This window comes from Manis javanica, chromosome 3 (assembly GCF_040802235.1).
Source record: "Manis javanica isolate MJ-LG chromosome 3, MJ_LKY, whole genome shotgun sequence".
Taxonomy (NCBI): Eukaryota; Metazoa; Chordata; class Mammalia; order Pholidota; family Manidae; genus Manis; species Manis javanica.
This window is the reverse complement of record NC_133158.1, coordinates 194,330,266-194,350,137: the sequence shown is the minus strand read 5'-3', so window position 1 is coordinate 194,350,137 and position 19,872 is coordinate 194,330,266. Positions and strand designations below refer to the sequence as shown.

The 19,872-nt window shown below is 43.2% G+C and overlaps 1 protein-coding gene across 9 annotated transcripts in view; it reads left to right on the top strand.

Moving 5' to 3' along the window:
- The window catches only part of TRIM2 (tripartite motif containing 2), a 191,314-nt gene that overhangs the window by 100,573 nt on the left and 70,869 nt on the right, over positions 1-19,872 (top strand). The window contains exon 1 of one of the 9 annotated variants that reach the window (XM_017654534.3): positions 17,112-17,379. The exons of 6 other annotated variants lie outside the window; for them this stretch is intronic. In XM_017654534.3, the coding sequence (XP_017510023.2) occupies positions 17,377-17,379 (3 nt within the window). In that variant the 5' untranslated portion in view covers positions 17,112-17,376. Of the gene's footprint in view, positions 1-17,111; positions 17,380-17,513; positions 17,536-19,872 lie in introns of those variants that run through there. 2 more of the 9 variants (XM_017654531.3, XM_017654535.3) reach the window with 2 other exon arrangements.

Sequence of the window (19,872 nt, the reverse complement as noted above, 5' to 3'; positions counted from 1 at the left end):
AGCAAATTTCATGGTGGTAAAGGTAATGAATTGGCTGTGTGACATATCATGTGAGCCCTTACTGGAGACAGGAGAGACATGTGGAATATGTTGGTGATAAAAAATGACCTCCACATACTTTTGATGTTGGTTGCAGGAGACCACAAATTAGGACAATAGATGATCACTTATCTGGGCATCTAAACACGAGAAGGATCCAAACAACGACATTATTTTAAAAGGATTTTTTCACCCAATTTTTAAAAATCATGCCAGAGTAATCATTGAAGAACATTTGTTTAAAGTTATTTATGTGACAGTGTGAGTGGTAATACTGTGATTCACCAGCTGGAAAGGACTAGTGGGTGGTGTGGCCCCAGCACAGTGTACTGAGTACAGACGGATAAGCCAAATCAGGTGGACTGCTCTATAAGTGGTGATCTTAGGCTGAGTTAGGTGGTTCTTGTCATTTACATGTTTTGGTAGTTACAAACTATGTGAAAATGTTGAATTTCAATCATGCATGTAACACATGTTACTTACTAAGGCACCATTTTCAATCACTTGTGCTCTTTCAGAGTTACGACAACTAAGCTCCAGAAATATTGTGAACCCAAAGTAGATATGATAGATCTCTGGACATTTTGGATAAATACTCTTATTTCTAATAAGATGGTTCTTCTATCTTTGTTTTATTCAAACCAATAATTTTTACATAGCAAAGTTCTCTTGAGAAATTTTTAAAATAAGGTATTTAGCATAGAGCCCTGGACAGAGTAGCTGCTAAGCAAATGTGAGTTCCCTCCTCTTCATATCTTATGATCCAAAATGTATATATGGGCAAAGTAATATTCATAGGAAAGTGATTGACATTTACTGAGCTCTTACTTATATCTAGATTCTATTATATCCAGGGATAAATATACGTGAAAGGCATGAGCCAGGAGCTCACTCTGAGGCAGGAGAGGCAGACATTTAAGCCAGTAATTACTGCAGAGAGTGATAAGAACAGTAATAGACACATGTGCAAGGATTGGCAGTAACTCAAAGGGGGGATGAATGCTTTGCCTGGGTGAAAAAGATGTGAGGGGACTTTTCAGAATAGTGGTAATACATCAATTGAATCTCTAGCAGGAAAAGGACTGGACTCTGAACAGAAGGAAAGCTTGTGTAAAGGCACAAAAGGAGGGGAATGACTCAGTACTCTCGGGAGGGACTAGAATGAGTGCGTCTTAAATACTTCAGTGAAGGCTTATTGGAGGGCAGGACTGGAACCAACGAGGTAGCAATTCCAGTTCCATTTGCATGCACTGGAGCTCTGGGCTTAAATGTCCCAGGGATGGCTGTGGGATCTCAGTGTGTCCAGTGACCCCAAGCAGTTGGGATGCTCTTGTCATGACTAGCTGGCCTAGCATATGGGGCTGCAGAGGCAAAAGAGAGCCAGACCCTCTTGTACAAAAACCTAAGGGCTCCCTGTAATGGACTGAATGGTTGATTCCCCCTGAAATTCATATGTGGAAGCACTAAGCCCCAATGCAATGGTATTCACAGACAAGGCCTTTGGGAGGTAATTAGGTTAGATGAGCTCCTGAGGGCGGGGCCTTCATGATGCGGTCAGTGCTGGGTTTCCCGAGTTAGAAAATAACTTTGATAGGATTGCTCTGGAGATTTCATGCGAAACACAGCCCTTTTCTTTTTGCTTTTCTGTTTCCTTATTCTCTTTTCCCATCCTTACTCTAATTATCAAAGAATGCAGTCATCATAATGCTGTTTTGAGTTCCGATCCTTGCAAACCATTTGGACCTAGTTCTAAAATCATCTCTGCATGAAAGCACAGGGAAGGAAAGAATGAATGAATGGCATGAATGAGTGGCCTGCACTTCATCCTCTGTCCTTTCTCTTTACTTCTTTTCTCTTCAACAAACAACATGGCTTTTATCATCTGATATCTCCTTTGTTCATTTTTGGCTTAATTAGAAGCAAAATTTTAAAGCAGCATAAAATGTCTGTGCATGATAGCATCTTTCTGCAGTGGTAGGTAGGATCACTAAATAAAAGCTGAATGTCATGCTCACAGTTCCTTATTTGACTTACATATAAGAGATCATTACTGCCAAACTGTGCATAAGGATTGCTAGACTGCTTTTTAAAACATTTTCCTTTAATAATACTGCAAATACTTAAGACCAAGCCATAAAAGTATTGAGACACAACAATCTTATTTGGTAGTGTTTCCTTTCCAATATGTTTTCAGACTCCCTATTTGAAGGAAGAGGTTTTATTGTAGTTTGAATTACTCTTTCAAAAGTACATATTTGCATAAGTAGTATTTTTCTCTTATTTAAGAAAAAAACATCAAATAATCTTTAAATTAGATTATCTTCACCCACTGTAAAGGATCTTAATCTAAAAATAAATGGTGTCCTTTCCAATGTTGCATCTATCATTATAGGGGGTCCCTGCCTATGCTTCTAGGACTCTACACATTGTTAAGAGCTCACTAATTCAAAATCCATGAAAAAGCAAGGGTCAATCACAGAATATCTATTTACTTTGATTGCTCCCAGGATTTACACTTAGTCAATAACCATGTAAATGTGTTATCAGGCATACTGTAGTGACTGGATGAAAACATTTTCAGTAAGTAGCATGAAAATCTTTTTGTATAGAGTGCATGTAACTCTTAGGCAGGTTATGCTGTCCTGATAACCTTTTTACATTTGTCAGCCTAAGTAAAGAGATAAACCAAGGCAAGCTCAAATGATCAGAAATTGAGTTTATTTGGGAATAGCAAAGGAATTGTAATTTTGGAAACGCATGCAGAAATAGGTATAGGCAAGCCCTTTGAGGGTTTGGGGTGGGCTGTATGGAGGGGCAAGGAGCCCAGAGAGAGGGAGAAGGAGAGACAGAGTCCAAGCAGTAAGTTCATTGACTTGAGGATGGAGAGGGATTCTTGGCAGATATTCAGTGGTCAGGAGATAATTCTCAGTCTTCTATAAATCAGGCATTTAGGGGAAGTCAGTCTCTCAGTTCTTAAAATCTGTTCTTCTGAGGGCCCTTGTGTGAGATTCCCCATTCCATTTTAGAATCATCCTTTAGTTCCATTTTAGATTGAAATCTTTTCACACACCATTTTCCTAACTTCTTTCCTGGAAGGTCCCTTCTACAAATATTGCTCACAGGTGTATTGAGCTGAGATGAATCGGAACAGTATTTTTGTAAGTGTTTCACCTGGGAGCATGGCCAGTGAGACCAGGTTCTCCAGAGGAGCCCTGGTCGCACAGTTCGGAGTAATGTCCAGGCAGGTTTGATCCTCAGTCATTCTTTAGATGATTGGTGGCCATGTGCCAAGATGCATATGTGTTGTGTCATCCCCGGGGTATGACCCTGTCCCTGTGGAGCTTACAGGATGATGGGAGAAGCATCTCTAACCAAGCAAACAAATATGCCATTACAGATTGTGTCAAACGTAGAGTGTAAATAAGAAAGGGGAACACCCAATTACGACAGAAGGGTCAGGAAAGGCACCATCTGGGCAGAGAACTAAAGGAGGGAGGCAGCCTTGCAACAAAGCAGCAAGGGGGACAAAATGCCCTCAAAAGGAGCTCAAGTCTCCCTCCTGAAGACCCAGTGATTTTGCTGTTGACTAAGGAGAGGCAGACTCTCCTTGGATGTAAGATCTCAGAATTTGCACTTGAGGTAATAGTGTGACTGATTCTTAAGAGGCCAGGAGAAGTGGAGAGGGAATGTTGGAGGAACAGCAGAAGCCGGAGGCCGCAGGAGGGCTGGGTGAACGTCCCAGGGAGCTGCTAGGTGGCCCCTGACTGTTGGAATACACAGAAAAATGGAAGTAAAAGCTGTTTTTATGATGAATAACCTTTATGGGCAAGTCTAAATTAAGACTGGTTTCTCCCACTTTCATTTCTGGGAGCAAACAAAGATGTGTTAATAGCTTTTTGAAAATAGAATGGAAATTCTATTGAAACCCATCAGGGAATCTGAGAGAGAGGGGCACAGTCATGCTGGCCGATAGGGAGGATCTCTTAGGTAAATCTGTGTGCTTTTGATACTTTATCCCACTCTCAAATTTGACCAGATTAAAAGGCTTCATACAGTCTGTATGAATGCAAATACTTAGCTTCCACCATTCTGTATTTACTTTAGTGCCGGATTTTTATTATTAAGGCCATTCTGAAGATACGCAACTTCTTAACTGTGCAAGTGGGAAAATACCTTCCATCTATTCTGTCTTGTATCTATTTTTTTCCTTTCTATTCCCAGGAGTCTGCCTTCTTCATGAGTCTCCCTCTGACAGGATGTCCTGGTTTATTTTTTCCCTGCCCTTTGCCATGTGAGTGGCTGGAGCATTAACCTTTGAGTATTCTTCTTCCTTTGTGGTGGGTTCCTGTTTCTCTGCTATCTTGGGAACTCCTGCTGTTTGCGGTGTTTGCATATTCATAAACTAAACCATTAACTCTTCAGGCAGGCCTGCTGGAGTATGAGAGCTGTTTATTATTCCTCAGTGTAGTTTCCTCTTCTCACCTACTCAGACCTGTGCTTGTATTTCCAGTCATTTCTGTTGTGGAATAGTCTCCACAGAACTAAATAGTCATAATAAAACCTGGGCAGCCAGCAAAGACCTCCAACTCCCTGGGTCTGTCTGTAGGGAGAGAGCAGTGGACAGACAGACAGAAGCCTGCACTCAGAGTCAGCCCTGAGTGTCGGGATTTGCCGCTTGCTAATTGTATGGCATCGGGGATATCATATCACCTCCCTAGACCTGTTTCTTTGTCTGTACGATGGTGACTGGGTATGGCCACAGAGCTCCAGGCATTCTGAAGAGATGTCTCAGGAACGCAACAAAACTGTTGACAGGTGAGGGTGTTGGCAGGGCCCTGAGCATGGGAACCCGTTCTTTAGGGAAAGTATCCCATGGCTTTAAAACCACGGGACTCTGTCACCTCTGTTGCTTGTTCCACCTTTAAATACCTCTGAATCTATGAAAGGAGGAGAGTCTTGTGCCTTCCTGCTTCCAACCACTGGGGAGAGGCTCTGCCAGGGCAAGGAGGAAGGTGATTAGGAGCCAGGCCTAGGGCCGCAGTAGAGGCCTAAGCTTCCTATCAGCATCACCAAAGTGGTCTGACAGGGCACCCCCTGCTCTTGGTCCAAACTGTTTGGTCTGACACTGGAGATCCATATGACAGAGGGGTTGCTTCTATCCCTTTTAGAGTACCAGCACCGAGGATTGTGGTAGGTTAAAGCTGTGGTAGGGTAAATGCCAGGTACTTCAGCCTTAAGCTTGTGCTTCCTGGTGGGTAGGGAAGACACTCTGGGTGTAGTTGGATACGTCCTGGCAGGAGTCCTTGCCAGATCTGAGCTCACTTTTTCCTTGCTTGCTTTCTTCATCAGATAGCCTGAAAACAAAGAGGCAATTCTGAAGGGAGCCAGCAGGTTCCCTATGACTCAAACTGTGTATATGTGCCTTGTGCTCAGGCCACGTTCTTCCCAGAGGAGAGTCTGCCCCAAGTTGGAGGGAAGGCATTAACATGACAGCCACACTGAGGACTGCTCAGCCCTTCAGACAGGCTGGACTGGGAGATGCTTTACCAGTAATGATAGGAGGACATGGGTAACATAGATTTTAAAAGATGTACAAGAGCAGATTGGGTTCTTGGAATGGCTTTTAAAGAAAGCCTTTGCATTTCCTTTGAGTCAAGGGAAACAAGTTTAATTATTAATTGCAATGGGTCTGGAGTATGTCATTTTTATATATCAGAGAAAGAATTTCTGGTCTGGGAGGAATTTGAAAAGAACTAGACAGGAAAATTCTTCCTAGATTGCAGTGAAAGTTAGGCTTTCCATCACAGATACTTAAGAAGGTAAGAGAGGAGGCAAAGAAAGAGGGAAATTAGGAATTACATAACAATATTTAGGGAATCTGACTGTTTTACAGCTAAATCTTTTACAATCTGATTTCCATGTTGGTGGGATGTGGCCTATTTTCTGGCAGCTTCTTCCTGCCCTCCCTCATTTTCCCCAGGTTTCTTCCCTCACCACACATTCTCTCTTCTTCCTCTGTGTATAAAATTTAGGAGTGTTGTGACCCTCTGTGACATTTCTTACAACTGGATTTCTCTCTGCACAGTGCTCAGAAGCCAAGTATACACAAGCCAATTCTTGCACCTGTCTAGAACAGCTTGCCTTGATTCTACAAAGCACAGGGTGACCATGCATCTAAGGAACTCATTGTCTTTTTCATTCATTTGTTCACAAGCAAATTGTAGGTATAATTTATGGACTATCTTTGCCTGTACACTAATAAATTGTAGTATTGCTTTGCTTGTGAGATTTTCCCTGTCCTTGGATTGGTTTGTAACCTTGTTAAAAGTTATTTGAACTTGTATCTTAGTATTCAGACATTTAATTAGGGTACTAGGGACCCACCAACTGGAATTTCCTTTGAAGTAAAATCCATGAAAGAAAGGGCCAGCCTTGTCACTAGGTTTGATCAGGATTGGGCAAACTCTAAACCAGCAGGCCAAATCTGGCCCAGTGCTTGTTCTACAGCCTGTGAGCTAAGAATGGTTTTTATGTTTTTAAGTGGTTGAGAAGAAAAATAATATTCTGTGATATGTGATATTTATAAAAAATTTCACATTTCAGCATTTATAAATGCAGTCTTTATTGGAACACAGCTATACTCACTTGCCTACATTCTGTCTGTTTTCACACTACAATAGTCAATAGTAGAGGTGAGTGATTGGAACAGACACTGTATAGTCCACAAAGTCTAAAATGTTTACCATTGGGCCCTTTACAGAGAAAGTTTGCTGACCCCTAGCCTTGAGTAATTAAAACAATGATGATAGATAACATCTTTTGAATCTTAACTATGTGCCGGACACTGTGCTAAGCAGCTTTCAGGCATTATCTTATTTCAACCTCATAATAACTCTATGGGTGTGACTTTTTTATCACCATTTTGCAGATGAGAAAAAAACAGGGTTAGAGAGGTGGTATTATTTGCTCAAAATCACACTGCTGGTCAGAGTCAGAGCCTGGATTTTCATATGTCAGGTTCCACAGTCCATAATCTCATCCATGGCAGAGCACCATCCCAGTGGGCTAGAACAACACCCATGTGCATCCTTGATGGGTCTGAGGCGGAGGCCATGGATAAAAATTGTTAATTTGAGGTCGAGTTTATTTTTATACATTTAGCTTTTTGTTATAACTGAGACTTTATGTTTATCTCTTTCATATGAGTGCATAAGTTCCTTAAGGATAGTGACTTAAGCACATAGTAGAAGAAGCCAATGTAAAAAGCTTGCTGAAGGAAGGAAGTAGGTGGGGAATAGCAAGAGGGCTGGAGAAAAGCGTAAGCAGAGTGACAGGAAGAGGAAAGTCATTACCAAGTAAGAGCTGGGTGCCCCAGCATTGGCCTTCAGGCAATGGATGGCTCCACTTGGCACCAATGCAGCTCACCCCCTGCCAGGGTGCACAGGTACAGGCAGGACTCCCTGGCACTGGCAGGTCCGACCTGACTGGTGTGCACACCCTCTGTGCTGGGGTCTGGCTGCTCCTATTCCCCGGCTCCCCTTGCCTCTGGTGGCACTGTGGCTTCCTGGCAGCCAGTGCAGACACACTGCCAGTCCTCGAGGGAGCACAGTGGGCAAGTGTATTGGCTTTAGAGTGTTTCCACTCAGAGGACAGGAAAGCAAGGCCCCCCATTCTCGTGTCCAGAAACTATGACTTTCATCAAATGAGAAAACTTTTGACTTTGGAAAGGTGCAAAAAGAAATCATTTCATTTATCTTTCTAAGAAGGCTGTTGACTGTAAAGGCAAGAAGCTAGCTGATGAGGACTCATTTCCACTGGGTACTGACCAAGCTTCTTTCTCACAAGAAAGAGCAAAGGGCAGGTGGGTTTGAGCAGAAACCCTCTTCCTTCCTGCAGATGATTTGGAATTAGGAATTAGCAAGAGGATTCACCAGGAGTAACAAAGTAGCACTCTAGCCTCTTACTCAACTGTGTCAGCTCCTAGACACCAGTGCTAAGTGGGTGAAAAAGCCAAGCAAGGCTGTGTGCAGTGGAGTATGAGGAAAGTATATAGCTATATCTCTTCTGATTTTGCATGATTCTGATCAGTCTCATTTTTTAAAATCTTATTTGGCATGGGAAAAGAATGCGGAGTGGTATTAGCCTATTCATTCATCCAAAAAATAAATGTTTATTGAACCCCTCCATGAGCCATTAGTCATTCCTAAAGGAACTCATAGATCAAGTAGTGGGAATACTGCAGGTACCACTACTGGACTAACACACGTATTGACTACTATGTGTTAGCGACTGTGGAAGGTTCTTTTCATTGACTAAACCGTTTCTTACAATAACCCAATGAAATAGGTTATTACTCCGTTATACAGATGAAAAAGTTGAGGCACAGAAAAGTTAAATTACTTTTGTAATTGAGTACTTTATGTAATGTATGTAAAAATTGTATATACTCAAAGTCCTATGACTCGTATGTGGCAGAGAGCTAGGGTTCAACCCTTGGACTAGGGCCCATACTCTCCACGGCTGCACCACACAGCTGCTGATTATAGTAACTTGAGACTCTGCTAAGGCACTTCTGCACTATACCAGTTAATTATCCCAACAGCCTTATGAGGTAATATTTTACAACCAAGCTAACAGAAGCCATGAGCAACCTGAAGCTGGAGCAAATCCAGATGAGCCTCCAGAGCCTGTCTCTTAATCAAAGCTTCATGCTGACATGCGTAATACGGCTCTAATACTGGGATATAAGTGACCAGTGTGGCATGACCACGTAGGCTGTTTAGGAAATTACTCTCTCCTGATTATGTATGGGCACGACAGTCTCCTCCCGGTGTTGTCAAGGTCCACTCTCCTCAGATTCGCTCTCTGCCAAGGGGCCCAGACTCCTGCTTTAGTATCATGCTTTGGGTTAAAGCACAGCTCTAGAAATTCCTGGTAAACAAGGCATGTTAAGGAGAGAGAGCCCCACCTTAACGCCAGGGTCACATTAGCTCAGATGCAGGAATCATACAGGGCAGCAAGCCAGGAGAGCTGGAGTCCCGGGAGGCGGGAAAGGCTACAGTTGGAGCACCGAAAGTGCTGGAAGGGTCGGGCCAGGGCGATCCCAGTAGCCCACAGCCTTTCTAGCTGTCACAGCAGGCCTGACTGCCTTCCCTCCCTCCGCGCTCCCATCGCCACTACTTGAATCACTTTCTTTACAGAGGGCCTTGTTTCCCTGTGAGAAATGAGGTTAGAAAAAGGAAACCTACAAAGAAGGGAAAAAAGGGAGATTCATAATATAAGCAGAGCCATGCACGCGTCTGTGCAGGCAGCCGCCTGCAGTCCTTCGGCCAGAGAGGAGCTCGGCGGCCTCGGGGCGGGGCCTGTCGCCGTGGAAACCGGGGCCGGTGGGTAGGGCTCGACGGGGCGGTGAATGCTCTCGGGGCTCCGTCTGGTCTGGGAACCCACGGCTGGCGAGCTTGGCCCGAGCCTGCGATTATACTTCAGAATAGAAGAAGTGGGATTATTTAGCCAATAGATGTGAACATGTGTAAGGTCCCCCTGGAACTATGAGTTGGTTTGAAAATAATCCATTTTAGGGGACAGAGAGGGAAGAATATGGGGAAAAGGAAGTGAGCGTCTGGTAAGGCATTACCAGCGGCGCAGCCACAGCGCCGCCTGCGGCTCCCTGGGCGCGTCGTCAGGGCCCGGCCCCGCCCCGCTCAGGTCGGGGCTGGCCTGCTGCAGGCCGGGCGCCTGGGGAGGTTGCTTTATAGAGTCGCTGGGTCGAAATCCTAGCCTGGCAGTCAGACCACTGCACTGATTCAACTTGGTAAATCACTGAAGCAAACTTGGCACTGCTTTAAATTAACTGTCAAAATAAAAGTGTGATAATGAAACTCCGCAGATGAGAAAACAACGCGATACTGACGTGTTTATCAGTGTGGACATCACTGTAATTAGGAATTCGGAGTTAGGGCTGGGAGGTTATCTTCCAGGCATACTCAGGACAGCCAGTCAGCTTGGAATTATCCAGGCCAGACAATGGCAAAACAAAAAAGCGTTTTGTTTTCTTGCTTTTGCATATTTTTGCTATAGTCAGAGCAAGACAAAGAATAAGGAAGGGGTAGCTTGCCACTGGAGAGTTTGGTTTATCAGTGGGCAGCAGAGCCTGGTGTTTTGCTTCAGTCTTTGCTTCTTTGTAAAGGACATCTTCAAGCTGAGAAGGGGCTTTAGAAGGTTAATTAAGAGGATATTCAGATCAGGGTGGGCCAGCAGCTCAACTGTGGTTGTGCCAATCAGACTCAAGAAATACAAATAGTCTTTAAAGTAAACATCAGCAAAGGAGATAGGTAGCTCCATCTCATTCAGGGCCCAGCAGCCTGCCCCCTCACTCGCTTAGGGGTATGGACTAGGGATCAGAGCCAGGTTGTATGGGGGTCACCTTGACACACAGAAGTCATAGTCCCTTTTTTCCACCAATCTTTTATGCCATCCTAGTTATGTAACCACCTTGCAGCTCCACTAATAATGCACACCACCTATGCAGCGGACATAACATTCCCCATTTATCTTAACTCCACTGTTTTCAAGGGAAGTGTTATGGGGAACCAGGTCATTCTCAGACAGGGCTGCATCAGCCAGGCGTCATGTTAACCTTTTACCCACAGGAGGTGTTGTGGGTTAAATTGTGTCTCTCAAAAAGATATTGAAGTCCCACTGTATCTGTGGATGTGACCTTACTTGGAAATAGGGTCATTGCAGCTGGACTCAAGGTAAGATGACATCATACTGTATGTGCTTGGGTCCTAATCCAACATGACAGGTATCCTTTTAAGAAAGGAAATAAGAGACATGGGGAGCAGAGTACCATGTGAAGACACGGGACACGCAGGTCACAGCCAGCCCTGTAATGACACTGGTAGAGACTGGAGTGATGCCCCTACAAGCCAAGGAATGCCTGGGGCTGCCAGAAATGGGAAGAGACAAGGATGGATCTTCCCCTAGAGGCTTGGAAGGGAAGTGGATCCTGCCAACACATTGATTTTGTACTTTTAGCTTCCAGAAGTGTGAGGGAATTACACTTTTATAATCCACCCCAGTCTCTGATACTTTAATAGCCCTAGAAAGCCCTTTTTGCCTAGTAGGTAAAATGATAGAAAACTCAGTTGCTCTAACTAAGTTTTAAGTCTCCTGTCTTCAACAAATGACATTCCAGGTTTTTGAAAGCTAAAATTGTCTAATCACAGACCCTGATCTTAGGGAAAAGGTGAATTTCTTAAAGACTGGAGATAGAAAAATACACTTTTCATTTACAAAGATGACACCCACAAATTGTAGCTAAAGAAACTCTATCAAGTGTAATTGTATAGAGGAATATTAATGGGATGGTTTACAAGCATTTAGAAAATAAAACGTCCTGAGTTCTATATGAATAAATTATACCAGACCCACTGGAATTCCTATTTTGATAGGGTTATAAGACATGAATTCTAGTTATCTGTTCAATATGAATCAACATGACAGAAGTGCCAAGAAAGGTAAAATGAACTCGGAGGTCACTGATGAAACACTAGGGCCTAGATCAAAGCAGGTGATGGTCTCACTCAATTCTGTTCTGAGCAGACCCCACCTAGATGATGTAAGGCTGGAGGTACCGGAGGGAGGAAAGCAAGGACAGTGCAAGTGGAACAAAGACAGCACCAAATAGCTCTGTGCCATAAGGAAGGAATGGACGGCTCTTCCTGGATTCCAGTCCCCTGACGTGCAGACAAACCCCGGATGCAGACCCCCTCCATCCAGAAGGAGGAGACCTCTGGCTGTCTATCACCTGACCCTGAGCCAATAAAAATTCCCCACATACCCCTGGCACTTCCCCCTCCCTTCCCTGTGCTTATAAAACTCCACGCCTGTCTGGCTGGGCGGGACTTCCCTGGCTGTGTCTGTGCAGACTGGTGAACCTCGCCCAGGATTGTGCTCAAATAAACTGGCCTTTTGTTGCCTCTCGTCGCCTGCTTATTTCAGTTAGAGTTTAGCTTACAGATTATGTCTGCAATATTGGGCAGCGCCCTGTGGGAAACAAGGCAGTCTGGAGGGGATCCTAAGGTACTGGTCAGGAAGCTGGGGTGTTGATCTGGGTCAGCTTTACTACAAATACTCTGCCTGGCTCGGTAGGGTTCTCCTGACCCTTGAGACCCAGTCAATGTAACTGTGAATTGGAGGCAGGAAACTCTGTCCCCAGGAGTGATTTTGAGAGATTCTGTTCGTGTCTTATTCACTGTGACATCATCAGTGCTTAGTAGACCACCTGGCACATAATTATTTGTAAAACATATACAACATTAAATAGTAATTCCAAGGCCAGACCAGTTCTGATGGGAGTATTGGGATGTAAGTGGTTCAGCCTGTTCCCTGGTTACTTTGTTTCTATCCACATAAGCCCACTAGGTTAAGGCCAACTGGGACCTTCTCCCTTATTTATTTAGTTAGTTATTTACTTACATTGGAATATAGTTGATAAACAATATTATATTGGTTTCAGATGTGCAACATAGTGACTTGGTAATTATATACATTACTAGGGCCTTCTCTCTTCTTAAGGACACTTGAAGGGACAATCCTTTCTGCTTCACCCACCATTATTTTCAAACAAACCTGTTTGGTCCAGGACCTCCCCAAAGCACTGAAGAATGACCCCCAAACCTCCCAGTGAGGGGGACCACCCCAGAGCAACTGCCGAAAGAGAGGAAGAAGACTCTGCAGGTCCCAGCCAAACCCCTCACCCAAACTGACTGCAGAGCATCTGATGTGGCTGGTAGAAGCCTGGTTTTGAGCAGCCATTCCTGGAGTGCTGACCTTGAAATCCATGATAATACTGTCTCTTCTCAGTCACTCACTCCTGAACTGAAAGACAGAAGTGACTGTTCCCTACCATCTTCTTGTGGAAGACCATTGGGCAATAATTTTCATAATGAGTTTTGAAAGCAAAGGCAAGAAAAACTAGTAATTGCATTAGGCAGAGTTTATAGGCTCCTGTTTAAAAGTTGTCCCTGGGAGATTATATTTCTCTCTGACTGAAACACATCACCTCCCTTATCAGCTGGCCTTGTTCCACTCTGGGATTCCCTGGTAAGTGCTCCTGCTTTTGCTCATCCTTGAGGGACATTGTGGCACATTGAAAGAGGATCTGTGCCAGTCGCGATGAACATTTACCTTTACATGTAGGACTTTTGCCATTCTACATCCAGGTGTTGAGCACCTACTATGTGACAGGCGCTGTAGTAGGGGTTGGAAAGGTGGAAGTAAAAGATGGAGCCATCAATAATTTTCAGCAAAAAAATGCTCTGTAGCACCCAGGAGTAACACCCAATCCAGACTATGGGTGGGTGGGTCTGGGATTGGAGGAGGAGTCAGCAAAGCCTTCCTAAAGTGAGTGGTGTCTTTGCTGAATTCCAAAGGATTCAAAGGAGTTAATTGGGGCAAGGATTTGGGAGTGGGTGAAAATGTTCCTGGTAGAACTAGTGGCATGCGAGCCTGTAAGTCAGTGTTTCTCAAAGGGGGTGCTAGTGGCAGTTTAAGGAGAGACATGTACTTGCATGAGACTCTCCCATGCATTGGGGTATACTTGGCAGCCCCGCCCACAGGCCCTACAGGTCAGTAGGACCTCCCCTCCCTGCAAACACACAATCAGTATGACAGCCCCAAATGCCCCTTCATGTTTCCAAATGCATACTGCACCAGTTCACAGAAGCGGGGCATACCATTCCTGGTTGAGAATCTATACTAAAACAAGCATGGTGGCATGTCTGAGGTTCTGGAGTATGACTGAGGAGGATAGAAGGGGGAGAAGGGGCTTTACAAGATTAAGAGGGAATTCAGACCAGGGTAGGCCAGCAGCTCAGCTGTGGTTGTGGATTCAAGCTGCTCATCAGACTCAAGAAATACAAATAGGCTTTAAAGTAAACATGTATAATGATCTTCTATGCCATCCTGAGGAGTTTACCTTCTAGAATGAACTTCCTTGATCAGGGATAGCTGGACTGTAGATAAACAGCTTTGGATTAAGCCTGACACATAATACATCGTCCATAAATTTTGGATCTCTATCTCCCAGGATCCTGCCAAACCCAGCTGAGTTCACACATGTCCTGTTCTTACGCATGTGCACTTTCTGTATACTTCCTGAGTGCACATTGCAGTCAGACTGGCTGATGACAGTTAACTCTTTAATGTCTGTTCACTGGGGAGAAACAGGGAGGAGCAAGATAGCTCCAAGAAGTCTGTAAGGTGTGCAGTGGCCTCAGTCTCAAGGATCTGGGACTCTGCTCTGCTCTTGCGGCCCCACCGTTGCGCTGCTCCAGGCCTCACTACCAGCAAACCCCACCTCAGAAGGAACGCCTGCTCTGGTTAACTTCTTGCACTTAGCACAGACACCACTCACTTTATGAAGGATTCTCTGACTACTCATTATATACCAACAGCCACTATCACCACCAGCCAGGGAGTAGCAAGGGGAAAATGCTATGGCCTGCCAATGCATCCTGTGGTAACCCAAGGCCAAGTTTTAAACAGTTGTGTTCATTTGCCAAGACATGCACTAAAATTGAGGCTGCATGTTCCTATGATAAATGGTGTTACATTTGTTAGGTTCTGGGCTGAGTCCTTCAAACCCACTTATTCATACATAGCTAAGCCAAAGTGATGAGGATATTTGGAACCCGTCTGTTCTGCATAATGCTGTTTCAGAGGAAGAGGTATCAGAAGCACATCTGATGCTCATTCATTCTTCATCACCTCAGGCTCCAGCCACAATGAACTACTCATCACTGGCCTCCAAGCCTTTGCTGTGCTGTACTCTATGCCTGAATGCACCCCACTCCTGCCGGCTGGGGCATGTCTCTTTTACGGACTCCACTTCCTCCTCCTGCAGTCAGAGTGAAATTGCCTGCTTACTAATCTATCCCTCACACTAGACTGTGACCTTCCTGAGGGCTGAGAAACTGTTGCTTTCTTCTCTGTACCCTCAGTGCCTACTCAATGTCTGGCATGCAGTAGACATTCAATAAGCATTTATTGGAATGAATGATTGAATAAGTGAACCTGCTTTGACTACACGTCCAGCAACAAGACTAAGGATCTCTCCTCATTCTCCAGTGTCTTATGAGAGCAGATGTATTCTAGTTATGTAACCCAGAGTTTGGGTTGAGTGGGAGAACAGAAGGAGAGTCCAAGAGGATGTGCTGGGAGAGGGGTCAGCATTCACAAATTTGGCTTTGGGACGGGCCAGCAGCACAAATGAGAAGAACTCCTGTCACAGCAAGTGATGGCCTGTCATAAGAAAATGGCATGGAGGTAGCCTGCCTGTATTTTCAGGAGTTGGTTCTAATTAAATTGTAAAGTTCTAAAACAGAACATATGTCCACCCTAACATCTGTACAGAAATGTCTAAAGCAGCATTATTCATAATAGCCAAAAAGTAGAAATAACCCAAATGTCCATCAACTAACAGATAAAATGTGCTATATCTATACAATGGAATGATTTTCAACCATAAAAAAGAATGAAATACTGCTACAATATGGATGAACCTTGAAAACATTACACTAAAAGAAGTGAAAAAAGCCAGACACTTAAGACCACATAATACGTGATCCCATCCATGTCCGCAGTAGGGCTTGAGATAGAAAGTAGATTAGTAATTGCTCAGGACTGTGGGAGATGGGAAGGTAGGGGGTAAACGCTTAACGAGTACAGGGATCCTTTTTGAGGTGCTGAAGATGTTCTAAAATTGGCTGTGGTACTGGACAATCTACATCTAAAGGTAATCCCCATCTATGAATATACTAAAAGGCATTGACTTGTACACTTTAAGTGGATGAATTCTATGGTATGTGTGTAAAGCTGTTAAAAAAACAGAACAAAATTTCTAAAGCAGGATATTAACCTGGGCTTTGAAGAACTGTGTGCCATCTGGAATAGCATGCCAAAATTGGCAAGTTCGTGCATTTTTCTGGGTCTGTTAATTTCACTGAATTCTCTACAACCTCCCTGCCCCCATCCCCTGCCAAAGGTAATCACCACTCTGCATAATGGAGTGTCCCTTCTCAGGGCTCAGTGCCATGCCTGACCGCATGGGAAGAATGGGGGTGGATATTAATGTAATCAAATATACAGATGAACAGTTTTATTGTTTAAATAAAAATCATGAGGGTCCTCATTTAAGCTAGTAACCAAAGAACAGAAGGCAATATGATTCCCTGCCTCCATTGCTGTAGAAAAGAGGATGATTTTGAATTCCATTCTGATATGTAAGTTTTTTATTTTAAAGTGTTATTTGTAATATGAGGAGCTAATTGTTTTCATATGGCTACTTGCTGATCGTTTTTAAAATAAGTTTAATGACTTGGTAAGAAATCAAGTTATGGGTGTATGTAAGGCTGGTCAAGTTTCTTAACCTTTCACTGAAAACTTCTTCAAGAGAAAAACATCAGGTTCTGTTCATCCCCTGGAGAAAATTAACATGAACGTACTATATGATTTTACACCGAATGATGAGAGCCACGTTAAGTAGAGAAATGCCATTTACATTATTTGACTTTGAGGAACTGCATTGTATAGAGCTTTTTCTGGGTAAATACCAAGAGGGGGGATAGCAGAGGCTTGTTGAACTGGGAAGTTTTGTATTTGTAAGAACTTGTGTTTCTGTTTTGAGCTATTTGAAGCCTATGGACATGGACCCTCCTTCCTGTTATTCACTGAAGGAAGAGTGAGCTCTCACCCCTACCCAAAACACTCCTCTAAATTTGAACTTTCCCTACCGAGGTGCCCTGTACCTAGTTTTCTTTCTAGACTCTATTCTCACTGCATCCCCCTTGCACTTATCAGCACATCTTCTTGCAAATTTGCGACATGGTGCCTGTCCTGGCTGTGGGTGCGGGGAGACGGGCGCTGGTTGCCTCACCCTGGGCTAATTGTGCATTCCCTCTCTGGTGGTGGACCTCAGCGGTCCAGCACGAGAGCGTGCGAACAGCTGACTGCTGACTCAGAGGGGAGAGCCAGCCACCCACGAATCTCGTTGCAGCTCGCTGCTGCATCCCTATCCCATAATCCCTTGCTTGGTTTGCTGCAGTCTTTTCAACAGACGCTGAGTGAGAAAAAGATGTCCTGTAAGATAAAGATTGATTGGTTTAAACGCCGAGAGGGGTCTCCCACTTGTTAATGATCCAGAAACATTCCTGCTGACTTCCCTGAGCCTTCTCTCATTTCCTCCATTTTTCTCTTCCTCTGTTCTGTTCATGAACTGGCACATCACTACAGAGAGCAGAAGATATGCTGGGCTTCTGATGATGGCTGCACTGCATGGTAGGGGATTTCAACCAGTCTCTTTGCATGGTGCTTCCAAACTTGAGATGTTAGCAGAAATGTGCATTGTTCTTTGGAATTGCCGCCGAGCTGCCGCGACAGGCTTGGGAGGATTTAATTTCTTTGCCTCGTTGATTAGTCTGTCTGCAGAAATGGGTAGGTCCTAAACGTTCAGATTACGTAGTATTGTGCCAGGTGGATAACTGATTTCTCTTGCTTTTTCTGTTCTGGCTTTTTTACGCCCTCTCTCCCTTGGTGATGATGCATGCTTTGTAACTAAAGATAGAGACCTGCCCTTTGCTTAAACAAAGGCACCACATTAAAAATAATAGGGAGAAAGTCGTGCGAGATTGTCTTATCAAGTTCCTTAGGTATCTGATGAGAATTTCATTTTTACTAGTCTTTATTTTAATGTGTCTCGGCTTATTTCAAATGGATGATTTTTTCCCCCTGCATCTCTCTGTTGGGTAGGAAAATGGGGATGAAATATTTAATTTGCAGGATTCCTTCCTAGATACCCCAGGGTGGAGGAGAATGTGCGACTGGACCCTTCCCCCACCCTGTCCTCCTCAGAGAACCCCGGGGTTGAGTGACACGGTTCCCAGTTACCATTGGAAACCCATTCATTCATAATGCATGACTCGACCTTCTGAATTCTCAGTGCCATTGATGATCAGCAAATATGCAGGAGATGATTTGGGGTTTTTTTCTGACATATTTTCCCCTGCTTTTCAAGTAGACTCAAATCTGGGTGGAGTTCAGTAGTAGCATTACACAGGGGGAAAAAAATCCTCAGTTTGGACCTTAGGTTTGCTTCTTGAAATAATGGATTTTATTTTTGTACCTGAGAGCTCTTTTTTTTTTTTTTACAAGTATGCCCCACCCTGTCATTATTACTCTTTAATTTGAGAGAATAGGAGAGCACGTGGAAGGGCTGTTTATTTTAAACTAAAAATTGAATGTTAATAAGTGGATTTCTGAATCTAAAGGTTAATAAAGTGATACTTCTGTCTTAAGCAAGGATGGTTTCAATAGCTTTAAGGAATAGATGTAGATTCAGAATGAGGCATTTAAAAATTTATTAGTTTGTTTCTTTGGCTTAGATCATATTATGGCATTTTTATTCCTCCTGAATAAGTTGTTAGAGGTTTTTGTTTCTGTTTTTTTGTTTGTTTGTTTTTAATCGGAACATGTAAGGGGAGCCATTTGCTTGCCCAGATTCCTAAATTGATTTATTAAGTTATTAGGATTCAGTGCTGCCTGGTGTGAACCTATTTTCTGGTGCCTTTCATTATTTTCTGGCAGATGCTTTAGCAGCACCATTCAGAACTCACTGTAATGCTAAATAATGCACGCCCCTCCCAAGCAAGCTCACAATGAGAAGTTTCATGTGTACGGTGGTAGGAGAAAGCAGCTTTCTATTGTAGAGATGTGAGAACAGTGGCCTTTCTTAAACCTCCAAGTATTTTTCTCCTAGAAAGACACAAGTGATTTGCATGGGAAGGTTAAATAAGAACATGACTGAATATGTAAAGATGTTCTCTGGTAGAATGTTCTGTGTCAAGAAATATGAATGCAGCATAGATAGCCACACATTTTTAAAATGGAGAATAAAATCTGTACACATTTTTCACTATAGTTAATATTATAATCCTGGGAGGACTTAATTTTTTTATTTATATGATCAAAAAATGGATTTTGTTGCTTGTGAAATAAACTAAAAATATTCTTTCTCTTGCTAAGAAATGCTAATATCCTTCATTTGGATATCATTAGACATGAATTTCTCCAAATTTAGGATTTTCTTTTATCTGTATCAAGTAGGAAAAAAAAATTCTAAATATGTAGCAATTAAAAAAATATAGCGGGGCTTAAATTTTAAAACTCATTTGTGTCTTTTTGCATTCTCTCTCTGATAAAACTAAAACTTTAAACATTTGTATGTGTTATTGAAGTGTATAGAAGAGAAATACTTTCAAACTTGAAAAAATTTGCTGTCCAACTATTTACTAGGCAGTTTTTTTTAATGTGACTCAATTACCTGTAACTGTGGCAAAGTTACAATTTGCACACACCTGTAATTGTTTTTTTAAAAAAATATGTGATGCCATCTGTGCCCCCCTTTATTATAAAAGGGTTTTAGTGTCAGAGTAGGCTTTGCTCTGTAGTGAGGTTTGCTATTAGGGCTTTCTGATATTGTTATTGTGCAGGTTGTCTGAATTTAATAGACCAGGTTTCCTTCTAGAGTTTGAATGTTTAGGTTAACCAGATACGGAAGAAAGAATGAGCCCAGTGTTATTGGCATAGCATTGTTGATGGAGACCTTCCTTCCTGCATATTGCACGCTGGTCTTTCTATCCTCTTCTACTTCGCCCTTTTCTAATGGCCTCCGTTCCTCCATTAAGTGCTTCTTACTGTTCTTGAAAGCATACTGGCTTAAGTAAGTGTGTATTCTAATCAACAGCAGAATTAAATAACATGCTTCCTATCCAC